At 35.4% G+C, this 13,365-nt stretch overlaps 2 protein-coding genes across 3 annotated transcripts; one reads left to right on the top strand and one right to left on the bottom strand.

Annotated features, from left to right (window-relative positions):
* The first annotated feature begins 4,304 nt into the window (after nt 1–4,304).
* LOC145028946 (uncharacterized) lies at nt 4,305–6,485 on the top strand. 2 transcript variants are annotated; one of them, XM_078977627.1, is made up of 5 exons: nt 4,305–4,463; nt 4,592–4,708; nt 5,009–5,115; nt 5,207–5,267; nt 5,863–6,485. In XM_078977627.1, exons 2-5 carry the CDS (start codon nt 4,672–4,674, stop codon nt 6,174–6,176), a joined length of 519 nt encoding a protein of 172 aa, XP_078833753.1. In that variant the 5' UTR covers nt 4,305–4,463; nt 4,592–4,671; the 3' UTR covers nt 6,177–6,485. The 2 variants fall into 2 exon arrangements, with proteins under 2 accessions (XP_078833753.1, XP_078833751.1); XM_078977625.1 differs by having other exon boundaries at nt 4,588–4,708.
* A 318-nt stretch (nt 6,486–6,803) lies between these two features.
* Nucleotides 6,804–8,395, bottom strand: FIB4 (Plastid-lipid associated protein PAP / fibrillin family protein). Its single transcript, XM_078979691.1, has 4 exons — nt 7,942–8,395; nt 7,417–7,653; nt 7,193–7,319; nt 6,804–7,112 (listed from the first exon to the last, which is right to left on the bottom strand). Exons 1-4 carry the CDS (start codon nt 8,206–8,208, stop codon nt 6,898–6,900), a joined length of 846 nt encoding a protein of 281 aa, XP_078835817.1. The 5' UTR covers nt 8,209–8,395; the 3' UTR covers nt 6,804–6,897.
* Between the last annotated feature and the right edge of the window lie 4,970 nt (nt 8,396–13,365).

Here is a 13,365-nt window from a genome sequence, read left to right as displayed (position 1 = left end):
TTGAGCAAGATGTGTATTTTCAGGTTTTGAGAGAGTCAGGGCTTGAATTTGATCATCCCAATCAAATGACTGCGCCACCATAGCAAGATTCGTAGTTTGATTGCTGGTTGAAGCTCCCCTGTTGTTGCCAGCTGACACCATCGTTCTTTCATGATTTTCTCTTCTGTCAGGCTTTGGGTAGTCTCTAGAAAAATGACCAGGTTCATGACAGTTGTAACAACGTAGCTTAGACTTGCTGAATCCCACTTTCTTCTCTGCATTCATACCCCAGTTATTCTTCCCCGTCTTCTTGGAATTGTTTTGCACGGAATACCGCCATAGCAATTTGCCAAGTGATATCCATTTCCTCTGTATCTTCAGGGTGAATTTGATCCAAATCAGTAAAAGACAACTGAGGTGGTAGTTCACCTGCCACAAAAGCATTATAATAGTTAACCAACCCAGTTGCGAGGGTCAAGTTCTCTTCATTTTTTTTGGATACCGGAACTTGAATAGGAGATGGAACATTCGTCTTTGAAGAATCAGTTTGGAGATATGGTTGTGGAGCAGCAAATGAAGGTTGAGCAGCTAAGGATAATTGAGAGTGAGCATATGATGATTGAGGAGCATTAAAGGGTGGTACTTGAGGATTAGTAAAGGATGAAAAGGAATTGTTTGATTGAATCCCAAAATTTATAGAAGAGTAAGAATTGATGTGGTTGATCTCTCTCTGTTTGTCATCAAGATCACAGGCTTTAATGACAGTAATCGATTGAGATCCTTATTTTTCTTGATGACATCTACATTCATCTCCTAAGTTTTTGGCAGAGGGTTGAGTAGCTTCTTGTTCACCTGAGACCTTGACATGAACACACCAGCTGAGCTCATTTCAGTGGTAAGTGTGATGAAGCGTTGAAGCTGAGCTTCCAGAATTTCTACCAAGATGTGATTAAACATGTTGAAGTTTTGCCTTAATAAGTCTTGACAACTCTGTTTCATATCCTCATTTCCCTTATATACCTCTATCAAGGCCTCCCACAGAGCTTTAGCAGATTTGTACTCTCGAAAACCCTGGGCAATTTCAGGAGAGAGAGAGAACCATAGTAAGGGTTGCCAATGCTCTTTCCTACAGTTCAATTTTGTCAAAATATTCATCCGTGTATTCTTCAATAGCTTTATCCATAATTGTTTTGTCCGGAAGTGTGGTGGTGATCCTGATGGGGCCTTTCAAAATACATCTCCAAATTTTGAAGTCTTTCATTTTGATGTATTTCTCCATACGATATTTCCATTCAGGAAACCCCTCAGCTGACAACAGACGGGGTATGCGAGTAGTAGTGCCCATGATAGAGTCAAGCTTCTGATGAGAGTTTTGCAAGTCCATTTTTTAATCTTCTGATTAATTAAATCAAAGTCTGAAGTTTAAGAACTAAATACGGTCAAGGGTTTACAGTCAAGAGTTTACGGCCAAAAGATTACGACCGTAAGCTTGAGTACGGTTAGGAGTTTGCGGTTGGACACACAGTTTATGGTCGGACACTCGGTTTACGGCCGTACACTCAATTTACGGTTCAAGTAGTTCACGGTCAACGATGATACCGAAAGCTTCCAAAACGCAAGTTTTTCAGCAAATTGAATCCCTTTAGCAATGGAAATGTATAATCACGGCTTGAGTGTTTAGGAAATTGATTAACCAAAAGCACGAATGAGGTTTGCTTTGACACGAGTTAGCTCGGATATCAATTATAAGTCCCAAAACAATGAATCCAATAGTTATCAAACAAACACCAATCAATCGAGTAAGAATGTAGTAGAAGAATAGAAACAATCCAAAAATGCACTTGTTTTCTTAATTGAATAAATGTATGATACACCTTGGGGACCGTACACTATAACGACTCACTAATTCGCCAACAACCTGACACAATTCTGATACACCCTATATATAGGGGTAAATTGGCCGTAAACAGGTTTACGACCGTAAACACAACAAAAACAACTAAAACTGACCAAAAACATAACATGACTTATACAAGTGATTGCCTATCCAAAACCACAAAATAATACCCTTTCAAGAATTATATGCATGCCTTACTTATTTATGTGCTTTATGTAGAACAATGACAAACATTGTTTTAGGGGGGGGGGGGGGGTGAGGATGAAGACTCTACTCCAATCAGCTCTATTATTTCAAAGGGATAGAATTGCCAAGCCAACACTCTGTCAGCCTCATAACCAAAGAAGTAGAAAGTTGCACCGCCATTAGTTAGGTAGATGGTTAGTGAAATGAGGATCATAGTAGATGAAGCACAAAAGATTGGTTAAGAATGCAACAAAGTCCTCCTTCGTGAAAACTTACAAAGGTCGGTGAGGTTGTTGTAATGGAGTTGTCTACAAAAAAGGAATATTAGAGGAGAAAATAATGTGATTGACCAAAACTCTAAGTTTACATCAAGAAAGGAAATGTTAGTTGTGTTGAATCACAAGATGAATATGAAAATTTTGCAATGTGTATACGAGGAGGTACTTATCACGAAATATTATTAAATTCGGGTCTATAAATCCAAAGATTTACAAATATTGACACTTTTCCAAACTAGAAAGAAAACACATATCACAATGGTTGAGGAAGCCGTGGTAACTAATGTGATAAAATTAGTGTTCAGTGGATGAATCAAAATCATAAAGTTGATTCAAAACTACAAGTACAATGAACTAAGAAGTGTGTTGTCATATCTTATAGTCAAAGTGTCCAATATGGACATAATTCCTCGAGAAGCGTTTGTTACAATTCTTGAAGATCTAAGGACAAGGGTAAGTAGATGTAGGAATGTGAAAGATAAGTCAAGTCCCAAAATACTCCTGATTTTTATGGGATTGCTATAACGGTTTTTGATTAGTATATATATCAGTGGCGAATCTAGAACAAAAAGTTATATGGTTCCTCATACAAAATTAGATAGGTCCTTTATATTTTTCAATACAAGAAGGTAGGTCCTAATAAAAATTTATACATAATTTCTATCAGATATTAAAACTAAGGTAAGCCCTAGGATCCACATTGAATACATTTAGCTATGCCCTTGGTATATATTTTATGTTAATCATCTTATTATGTACTCCGTGAGTGTAGGCTTGTAGCATTTTTGTGGAAAATTATTAGCAACATATATGTGAGTTTTTCAATTTATCTGAGGCGTGACTCGTTAATCTCTTGAATCTAAAACCATATTTATCAACACCCGCTATAAGAAATCAATTTCCACTACTTAACATGTTATAGTCTCCTCGTTGTCCTCAATGACTCTTCTGAAATATATATATATATATATATATATATATATATATATATATATATATATATATATATATATATATATATATATATATCCACATGTATCTTACATGCTATCATACTCGGGGTCTCGCTCCTCCATGACTTAATTAACACCGCCTAGTCTATCATTATCAACCTCCTCCTCTCAATGAGTGTTTACATCCCACACCTACTAATCCCATATACTTCTATATATGTTTGAGGCTACCATATTTCAATAAGGGCTATTTTGAAAAGTAAATCAATAATTGCACATATAAGCGGTGACATTTTTAGGTTTGGGAGAATATTATATTTGAGTTCAACTCCAACAACTGCAGTATGACTGTATGAGGTTCCTTTGGGTGTTTACTTGTACTCTCACCCTACAAGGTGGTCTCTTTGGAAAATTTTAACAAGCGGTTGAGTACCTACTTCATGTGTTACATAATACTCTTTGAAGCCGAGTGATATGGCCTTGTTTGGGTTGCTGGAAATCAACCATCTATATGTTTGAACGAATTATCCGGCTCAATATTAGCACGCCAATATTCGGTTCTTAAATAAATGTGTCCTTGTTCGGTAGAGTAACTTATTAATTATCATATGTACGTCATAAATATATATCACAACCATTAAATATTGTACTTTTGTATTCAATAGATGTCTGACAAAGGACAATAACATCATAAATTTCATCATATTTAAGCGTACACCATTGATTGTGCAACAGACTGCATTTTGTACGGTGGGTTTCTGTTGAAAAGGTATTTGATATTGACCATGCACAACAATGTTACATAGATATATTTTTTTAATATATACTTTAAATGGACAAAAATGTAAATATAAAATCGTATCTTCGGGTCATTATTGAGTTAAATTAAATAAACCATATGTCCCAAATTTTGTTGGCTCCCTTAAATTGTGGAAACGACCAATGGTTCGTACCAATTCACATCCTTAACAAAGCATTTCCGAGCATTCCTGTTAAACTGTTTTATTTAATTTTTACCTAAAATTAATAAAAACTCTCTAAATATACGTTTTAATCTTCAAATTTTACCTTACGTATTTGGTGTCTGGTCGTGGGTATTCTTTTCATTCCAAAGGTCTCACAAATGCTTGTTCCCCAGGATCATGTGGGGCGAGAGTTTCCATATTTGATGTGAGTTTATATATGTATATATGTATATGTATGTGTATACGTATACGTTATGTATTTCTCCAATTTTGTTTTTGGAAATTGATGGGGATGTCTAACATTAGGTGTTAATTTTATGTTGTTGAAGATAGGAAGCTCCATATGATCCGGCTAACAAGCAGTACCAGCCATACGATACAATTATCTTGTTTATTATTTCCATTCGCCCATTATGAAAGGTTTATTCAGAGGCCTACGTTGCATGTTTGGTAATTTACATGCATTTTTGTCATTGTATTTCTTTAATAATGATTGGGAAGAGGAAATCATGACATGAATGGTATGAAATGATGAAAAATGTTTTCTTTTGTCTAATAGAATAGAATGGATTAGACCGATAATATGAAAATTGATTCCATTCCTAAATGCCAACGAAATATAGTCATGGAATGTAAATGACTTATTTAATTAGTGTCTTTCATTTCATTCATTTATTATATTCCATTGCCTTCAACCAAACAAACATTTATTAAATTATGGATTTAATGAATCAATTTGATGTTTTATAGACACGGATGATGAAAAAGAACCAGAAATTCAGATTGGTAATCCGACAGATGTTAAACACGTCGCACATATTGGATGTGACGGTCCTTCTACCCCAGCGCCTAGTTGGGTTAGTATGCCCCATTACACAATTTCAATTTTTTTTTTTTTTTTTGTTTTTTTTTTTTTCATGTTATAGTTTGACGATCGAGTTATTACAGATGAACGAGTTTCAAGGTAGTTCCGATTCTCAATCCGGTGACAAAAACTCTGGATCAAAAGGTAAAAATCAGAAAATTTGTGAATTTTTTGTTTGATATTATGATTTTATAATTGTGAGATATGTTAAATTCTTGATTTTTCTCCTCAAAAATCTCCTTAGAGAGATAGAGGAGTCCAAAGGAGACTCCAACATGTATGAATATGGATTGGACTCTGTCTAGTTGGAACTCTGTGATGTCTCGTGAGAGCGAGGTTTGATTAGATCACACTATACATAAATAAATCGAGTTCTTGAGAATGCTAGAGGTCAACTCTAATACCATGTGGGATATGTATGATCTTTAATTTTTATTTATTTATTTATTTTTCTAAAAAAGGCCCTTATGAAAGAGCCAAAAAAATAAAATATGTAAATAAATAACATATATAGAGGTGGATTAGGATGTATCGAGTCAATGTAGGACCCATATATTCTCTTTGAGATGGAGGCTCGATTAGATTAGACTAGATACATGCTAAATCCCAGATAATACTACACCCTCCTCTCATATCATGCAAGATACATACATCGAGCTCTTGATTTTTTCTCCAAAACAGTCGTAAAAACTATAAGGAGTTGTGTAATGTGAGAATAACAAGTTTACTATGAATTTAGATCTTGGTGGTGCCACTGCTTCACCTAGCCGCCCAGCAAAGACAAGGCAATCCAAGCGGCAACCGACTAGTTCCTCCCTGGGGACCAGCGACTCATTTGAAAATCCCAATCACAAACCAAGAAAGAGCAAGACAAGTAATAGTGATACCAAAAAGATCAAGAGCTCAATTCTTGGGTCAGAGTCACAAGCACAAGAACAAAGTGGGAAAAAAACCCGAAAGAAAAAAGGTGAATCAACAAGATCTTCCAAAACCAAAAACAAAGATGCAGATTCTGGATGCAGTGATGGGGTGTGCAAAAAACCAATCGATTGAAATCCATCTTTTCATCGATGAACTTTTATTTAAATGAAGCTTTAACCACTTTTTATCGCATTATGTGACCAACAACTTATTTATGAAAGTCTAGATCGTACTTAGAATGCTTTGTATAATTGAACATATGCACCCATGAGATTTCAAACCTTTCTTAATTGGAGAAAACCATGATGCTAACAGCTAACATAATTGTTAGCATTATATGTATACTTGTATAATATAGGGACTTGTTTTGTCATTTTCCCTTTCTTAGCTTAGTTATATATTGTTGTTTTTTCCCTTCTAATCAATATATTTAAAGAAACTTTTGGCACCATGCTTCCTCTTTCTCACAATCAATCAATGAATTAAACATATCTTCAATCATAACATGGTATCAAGCCTATTTATGGGCTCAACCATGTTCCTCTTTCTAACAATCAATCAATGAATTAAACATATTTTCAATCATAACATGGTATCAGAGCCCATTTATAAGCTCAACACACATCATGGGCTCAACACACATCACCATCTCATGAAGTGCGTTGGGTCCGATTTCAGCTCATCATTGTCAAATCCACCACTATATATTTTTGAGTCTTCCAACTAGCTCTTTTGGAGAAAAAAATATATGGCTCAACATTTTTAACATTAAACACTCCGAATATATTGTATTTCACTATTTTGTGCCATAAATCACAGTATAAAGTTTGTATAGACAAAATGTATAAAATATTTATGCAACCACAAACACTCTAAGTTCACCCCTATCACCTCTTGTAACACGAAGATCCGAATCAAGGTAAGTAACTTCAAAATCACCGCTTCCTCTATTGGTCGATGGCCTAAATTGTTCGGGTAGCTGGGGAACCTCAAGTGGAGGCAGCTGTGATAAATTTCCTGTTGTCTTTACCGTTGTTTTCTCGAATATGATTTTAATCGTAGAAGATCCTATCAACAACATACAAATTATCAGAAACTACACAAAATACGTTCTAAAATTAGATACAACTAATTTCAAGATGACCCACCTATGATCTCAAATTTATGGGCTAATGTAGCAGTCACTTCTACTGGTTCAAGTGGCCATGGAGCACCAAGTTGAAGCTCAACTATGTTATCGAAATCTTTACTCAAGGTATCAATACGTTGAAATACCTGTTTTCAAAAGATGAAACTATATGAATTTCATATTTCTTTTGATATCAAAAGAATGAAGAATTGAACACTGCTAGTTAGGGTATGCTAGTGATACCTGGCCAAGAGTTATCGGAAGTAGCCTACCTAGCGACGGACCAGGGCGGCTTCCGCCTAGGGTTCTAGAGGAGAATGCACTGCTGTATATCAGTTTCCATTTTCCTTGAAGTTTGTCAAGATCAGCTGTGAGATCAACAGGTCCTCCAACTTTTTCGATTTCTATGGCTGCAGAATCTGCCTTCTTCAAATCATCTTCACTTGCAGCAAGCCCTCGATTAAGCCCAGAAACAGAGCTCTGCCATGGATAATTTCTTTAAACACCAAGATACATACAGACTGTGATCAAATAGTCATGATTCGGTACTTGTAAAGATATCATAAGTTCAACATTTTGTGAGATTTTAGCCAAGATTGTTCGAGAAAGCAAACAAACTCGATAAGTTAACCAACAAGCAAGAATCAAGAAACGGGATGAATTTGTATACAGAAATAAACCAGTGTAGATGAAGAAACATCGAAATTCGAACTTGAAACATGATAGATAGCGAGGAAAAAGGTAAATTAAGAAACAATAATTCGTTACCAGTAATTTAAGCTTCAAAGACTTGAGTGTATCACCCTTCGTAAGATCGGGAACCTCGGGAAGATCAAACCCGGGAAACGACGGTGTAGTTGAGTCGGAAGTGGGAACTTTTTCGTCGATGGAGGCCAAGAGAATGAGGGGTCTTCTTCTTTTGGGAAAGAGGATATGGCTATGCTTGAAACCAACGACCTTGTTTAGAGTTGGGAAAGCAGATTGTGGGCAAGCATTGGAGGATGTAATTGTGGAGTGAATCAGCGAAGACGCCATGGTTAATCGGATTGAATGATTGATTGTGTTGGAGGTTGTACTTCGCGATAGGGAATCCGATGACCTGATTGGGTGGCTGATACTGTAGTTAAGTAGTTAACATGTTTTTACTCTTTTGAAGTCCAAAATCATCCACCCAATTTGTTCTTCAAGCGTCGTACATTCACATCAGTCGACCTCTTTTGGTGGTCTAAAATCGTATCATATTGTGGCGAGTCGTAGCACATTAACCAACACATAAATGTTTATTGTTTGGAATTGATTATTTAAATCTAAAAAGTGTTTTTGACAAAAATGTTTATTGATTTATGGTAACAGAAAAATAAGTTTTTTTTTTTTTTTTTAAATATGTTTGAATTAAGTTTTATGGTTGTAAAAAAATATTAAGTTAATAAATTGTTTTTTTTTAAATATCATATTTAATTTATAAATTATTAACTTATTTTAGAAGGTTCTAGGGTAAACATAATTTCAGTTTTAAAAAAATCTAAAGTTAATTAAAAAGCCAACTTTTTTTTTTAAATGACAAAACTGTAAATTTGATCTATGTGGTTTGTAAAAAATATTAAATAGGGTACAAAAAAATTTCGATTTGCATGGAATATCCAAAATCAAAACTTTTTCTTGGTTTTAAACCAAAAATTAAAAGATTCCTATGGTTTTGGTCTTTGGAACACTTGAAATGATGGTTTTGCCTTTTTAAATTCTTTTTTGTATTTTTTTGGGATTTTTAATACTTTTGTATTTTAAAAAATAAAAAATAACAACCCATCTCCTCTCTCTCTCTCACTCACTCACACACACACATATAAGACTTTTTCTCCCAACACAATACTCATATCTTCTTCTTAATCTTCTTCTTTACAACCACCGTCATCTGTAAATCTTCCTCCTCAACCACCCAATCGACATTTCAGAATCACCTACAGATCAAGCTACCTTCGACTGTGTCCTTCACAAGGTTTGAGGTTATAAATAGAAACTCAATCTCCATGATTTCTCCGTTAACAACCCCCAACGAAACCATCATCGACCCTCTGTATGAGTTCTTACAATGGTGGAATAAACCCAGATCTTGGAATGACTTATCACCTGCACATTCATGCTTCATTCATGACTTCCTAATTCCACTAACTTACTTGTACCAGATTAAAGAGATCTATTTTGATTTTGCGTTTCAGATTCTTGTTCATTGCCTCCACCGACGACATCAGTCAGCAGTGTTGTGTACTACTAAACCGTTGGCAGCTTTGCCTAGGGCCACCGTATCATCTCCGACTGGCTTCTTTTCCAATAATCTGCCCTGGTGCACCTTTCCATCAACCTATCGTCGGCATTCGCTTTACTCAACCTCCAGATGATCGATCCAAACAAAGATCAATTTTAGGAAATCGACCTAGTTAGCACATGAGGAGTAATAATGCGGAAGTGGTGTTAGCCTATTCTTAATCCCATCATCTTCGGTTTTTTTTTGTTATCTTTATCACACATAGACACACACACACAATGTGTGTGAGTTCCCTCCTGCTATTCAATCATAGAGTAAACTGATAGGTGCTTATGTATTTTTATAAACTATTGCTCTTCCAGTTTCTTGATGACGATAACGAATGGGTGGGACTCGTAGGAGGTGTCGAAGGTGGGTTAGAAGTGTAACGTCCCAAAAATACGAGTCAAAATTTTCATTTTTAAAACACATACTTAGCAAAACATTAAAAATAAAACATTCACCAATCATATCATTTCATAAAAGATGTGCGTGTCTGGAAACCAGTTTATAAAAACATAACAATGTCAGAGTACAAATCCCCAGGAAGATCTCATAGTGCGGAATACAAAGCGTGTGTGTGATGTGTCGCTACCGTGCTAGCTCTTTCCCCTTCGAAGAAGAGGTACCTGAAACCAAAACTGAAAACTGTAAGCACGAAGCTTAGTGAGTTCCCCCATCATACCACATACCATACAATCACATATCATACATACTGTCGGGCAATTCTGGGGTGCCCGACTTACCCGGTACGACCATTCTTGGGTATCGACCTACCTGTGTCAAACCGTTTTGGGGTGCTGACTACCCATGTCAAGCCATTCTGGGGTGCTCACTACCCATCGGCCCTAACAACCGATCCTCGAGGACTATTTCACCCCTACTTCTACTATCACATATATCATAACATAACATATTATCAGACATATCTGGGGTGCCTAAACTACCCTTCGGTCCTATCAACCGAACCTGGGGACTGGTCCCCTCCTACTATCTCTATCGCATATAACATAACAAGCCAGCATGCAAACATTGATGGGTTTTTGGTCATAAGACATCCTATGTGCTCATACAAACCCTACTGCTTGGATCTAAGTTTCTCTATTGTACATGTTTTGAATCCAAGACTATAAACCCTAATTCTAGCATACAAGTAATCATATTAATATGTAATTAGGTTTAAGATCATACCTTGATTGTTATGTAGCAATAACAATCCCAATTCCTCCTTGAATTGACTTTGGAAGGCTTAGAGTCACAAGTGTTACTCCTCTAATGGTTCACAAACACCATAAGCAAGAGGATGAAGAGGAGAGAGGTTGGAGGCTGCCAAAAACGTGTGTAAACCCTTACAAGAAGCTTAGCCACGTTTTTGAGCCTTAAGGGATCTTTATATAGTTGGGCTATTAGGGTTATCTAACAAAGAAACCCTAATATGAATGCTTAAGCCCTAAGCAACCCATAGACTCCTTTAATTAAGCCCATGGACGATTTCCTTATGGGTTTCCCATTAGAACTCGTCCATCCCTTAATACAAGGCAATCCATGGCCCAAATTGCAATTATATTATAATTACAATTCTAGTCCCTTAATTTTAATTAATCTCTTTTAGTCTCAAAACTAATTACCAATTAATTATTGACTAATATTAATTAAACAATATGATTTCTCCTTTAATATATTATTCCCATAATATACTAATAAATCATATTTAATCCTTTCTCTCCATAATTCATCCTATCAAGTTGCTTTGGTGAAGGCAACCCAAAAGGACCATGCACCATCGGGTCAAGTACATACCAAAATAGTTATGGACTTAGACACTAATCCAAGAGTCTCCCACTTTGATAAGTCTAATAACTATTATGCATATGACTTCAGATCCCGATCTGCAATCGTAGCTTTCCAAAGCCGCTGTCAACTCTGATCACATCAGATACGCGTGTCCTTAGATAAGGGATCATATATTCCTCCATTCTAGATATCGTATGAGATATGATTTCAAATCATTCTCTTTGTACTATATCTCGATTTCTGATTTATGACGACAGACTAATTGAACAAATCAAATTAACCCTAGCCCGGCCGAGCATTTACGTATGTCATCACTAAACCATTGAGGGGCCCAAAGATATCGCTTTTATTCTTTGAATAAAAGGAACGTATAAACTTTGATACAATGCTTGGTTGCACTCACTCACCTAATTACACACAACAATATGTTTTATAACACCAAGTTACTGGTGCGTTTACATATTATCAATGTGCAACCGATTCGCAAGATACAACTCACATATCTCGGTTTCAAGAATATAAGATGTTATCGTCTCACTAATCACTCGAGATAGTGATCCAAGTGAGTGTGGGTTTAATCCAATGCTCAAATCATATTCATAAGCACTCATGAACGTTGCAGCAAACATTTGCTTATGTCTAATACTCTTTTAGACAATCCACACACCAATTCACGACAATCTTCATTCATATCTACTTCCAACATATGAACGACTGTGGCCCGTTCGAATAATTCGATTATTCTTAATAAACTCAATTATTCTGGAAGTCAAAACATGCAAGGTGAAACACAAGAATAATACTAATCCCATATGGCCTCAAACCTTTGAGTATAAACAAAACACGTTTTATTTATCACCATATCGATTACTCATTATTTGTCGTTTCGGGTAATCAACTTCTTACTTGAATTATTACACTTGTCCCATGCTCCTAGCATGCACACAATGTTTACCTATGGTTCTTACTTTTGTGAAATAGACAAATTGAACACATTTCCAATCATTCTCATTTTACAACTCCAAATCCATTTTCTTAAGTGTAAGAATATCAAATTCTTGTTACTTATAGAATATACTAGATTCTAACACTTTATGCAACGATCCTTTTGTAATGTCACTGCACCAAAGTCTCAAAGACTATTGCCAATGATATTACAAAGTCCTCTAACGTAGATTGTTACAAGACAATTCCTTAGATATGATGTCTCTCACTCAAAGTACATTCCTTTGAACATCCTTTTGCATAAAGGTTTCTAATCTAGTCATAGATTTTCAATATTTACTTCCCAATATGGACACGCTTCCATATTTTCCATATGACAACTAATTTCTTAATAGAATCTTATCTATTCGTAATGATGTCTATATTGTCCATCCAATATGGAAACATTTCCATAATTTCCAATACTATACTTCCAACTACTCACAAGCGACCAATTCTCGTCGAACTTCGAATCGTCCTTTGATAGTTGTTTAATTATTTTAGTCAAAACCAATTCTAGTCCCTTTTCCCTCTAAATGCGCTAGACATTTGGAAAATTTTAGAATGGTCAAACATTAAAGCATTTGCAATCGATCCTATACCTGAAGCGTATGGGACACGATGCACAATGTTTTATTTGCTATGTTCTCAAAATTCGAATTGTGAAGAGGAATGCCGTAATCATAATCGAAATTTTAAGAACACACTATGTACCTTTGACTAAATTTATTAACATTCCACAACCTAATCCTTTAGATTTGAAATGAAGCATAATATTCTCTCCCTTAATTATAGCAAAACAACTTTATAACCCTTACTACTTTGCAAGGTTTAACTCTTGTTTTCTATAATTAATATTGCCAACTTTGCAATACGTGCCTTAATAATCATACAATCATAACATTTATGCTCCCACTATCATGATGATTATTGTAAAACATAACACTTATGCTCCCACTAGCTTTGACATGTATTCATAAACATCTTAACTTTCAGAAAAACATTACTTATTGAATTTCTTAAGTTCATGTTTCTAATACTTAGTGCTTTGATAATCTTTTATCAAGGCTTCTTGAACTTATACACTTTTTCCTTTGATAGTTCATATGTGT

This window comes from Lactuca saligna, chromosome 2 (assembly GCF_052625555.1).
Source record: "Lactuca saligna cultivar CGN05327 chromosome 2, ASM5262555v1, whole genome shotgun sequence".
NCBI lineage: Eukaryota > Viridiplantae > Streptophyta > Magnoliopsida > Asterales > Asteraceae > Lactuca > Lactuca saligna.
The sequence above is the reverse complement of the archived record's forward strand: the minus strand, read 5'-3'. Positions and strand labels throughout refer to the sequence as shown.

What these genes read in the sequence shown, in the direction of transcription:
- LOC145028946 (XM_078977627.1), top strand. Translation starts at nt 4,672, where the DNA reads ATGAAAGGTTTATTCAGAGGCCTACGTTGCATGTTTG. An exon ending in AGGCCTACGTTGCATGTTTG is followed by an intron (nt 4,709 to 5,008) that starts GTAATTTACATG and finishes GATGTTTTATAG; the next exon opens with ACACGGATGATGAAAAAGAA. An exon ending in CAAAAACTCTGGATCAAAAG is followed by an intron (nt 5,268 to 5,862) that starts GTAAAAATCAGA and finishes CTATGAATTTAG; the next exon opens with ATCTTGGTGGTGCCACTGCT.
- FIB4 (XM_078979691.1), bottom strand. Translation starts at nt 8,208, where the DNA reads ATGGCGTCTTCGCTGATTCACTCCACAATTACATCCTCCAATGCTTGC. An exon ending in TTCCGATAACTCTTGGCCAG is followed by an intron (nt 7,320 to 7,416) that starts GTATCACTAGCA and finishes TTTTGAAAACAG; the next exon opens with GTATTTCAACGTATTGATAC. An exon ending in CCATAAATTTGAGATCATAG is followed by an intron (nt 7,113 to 7,192) that starts GTGGGTCATCTT and finishes TGTTGTTGATAG; the next exon opens with GATCTTCTACGATTAAAATC.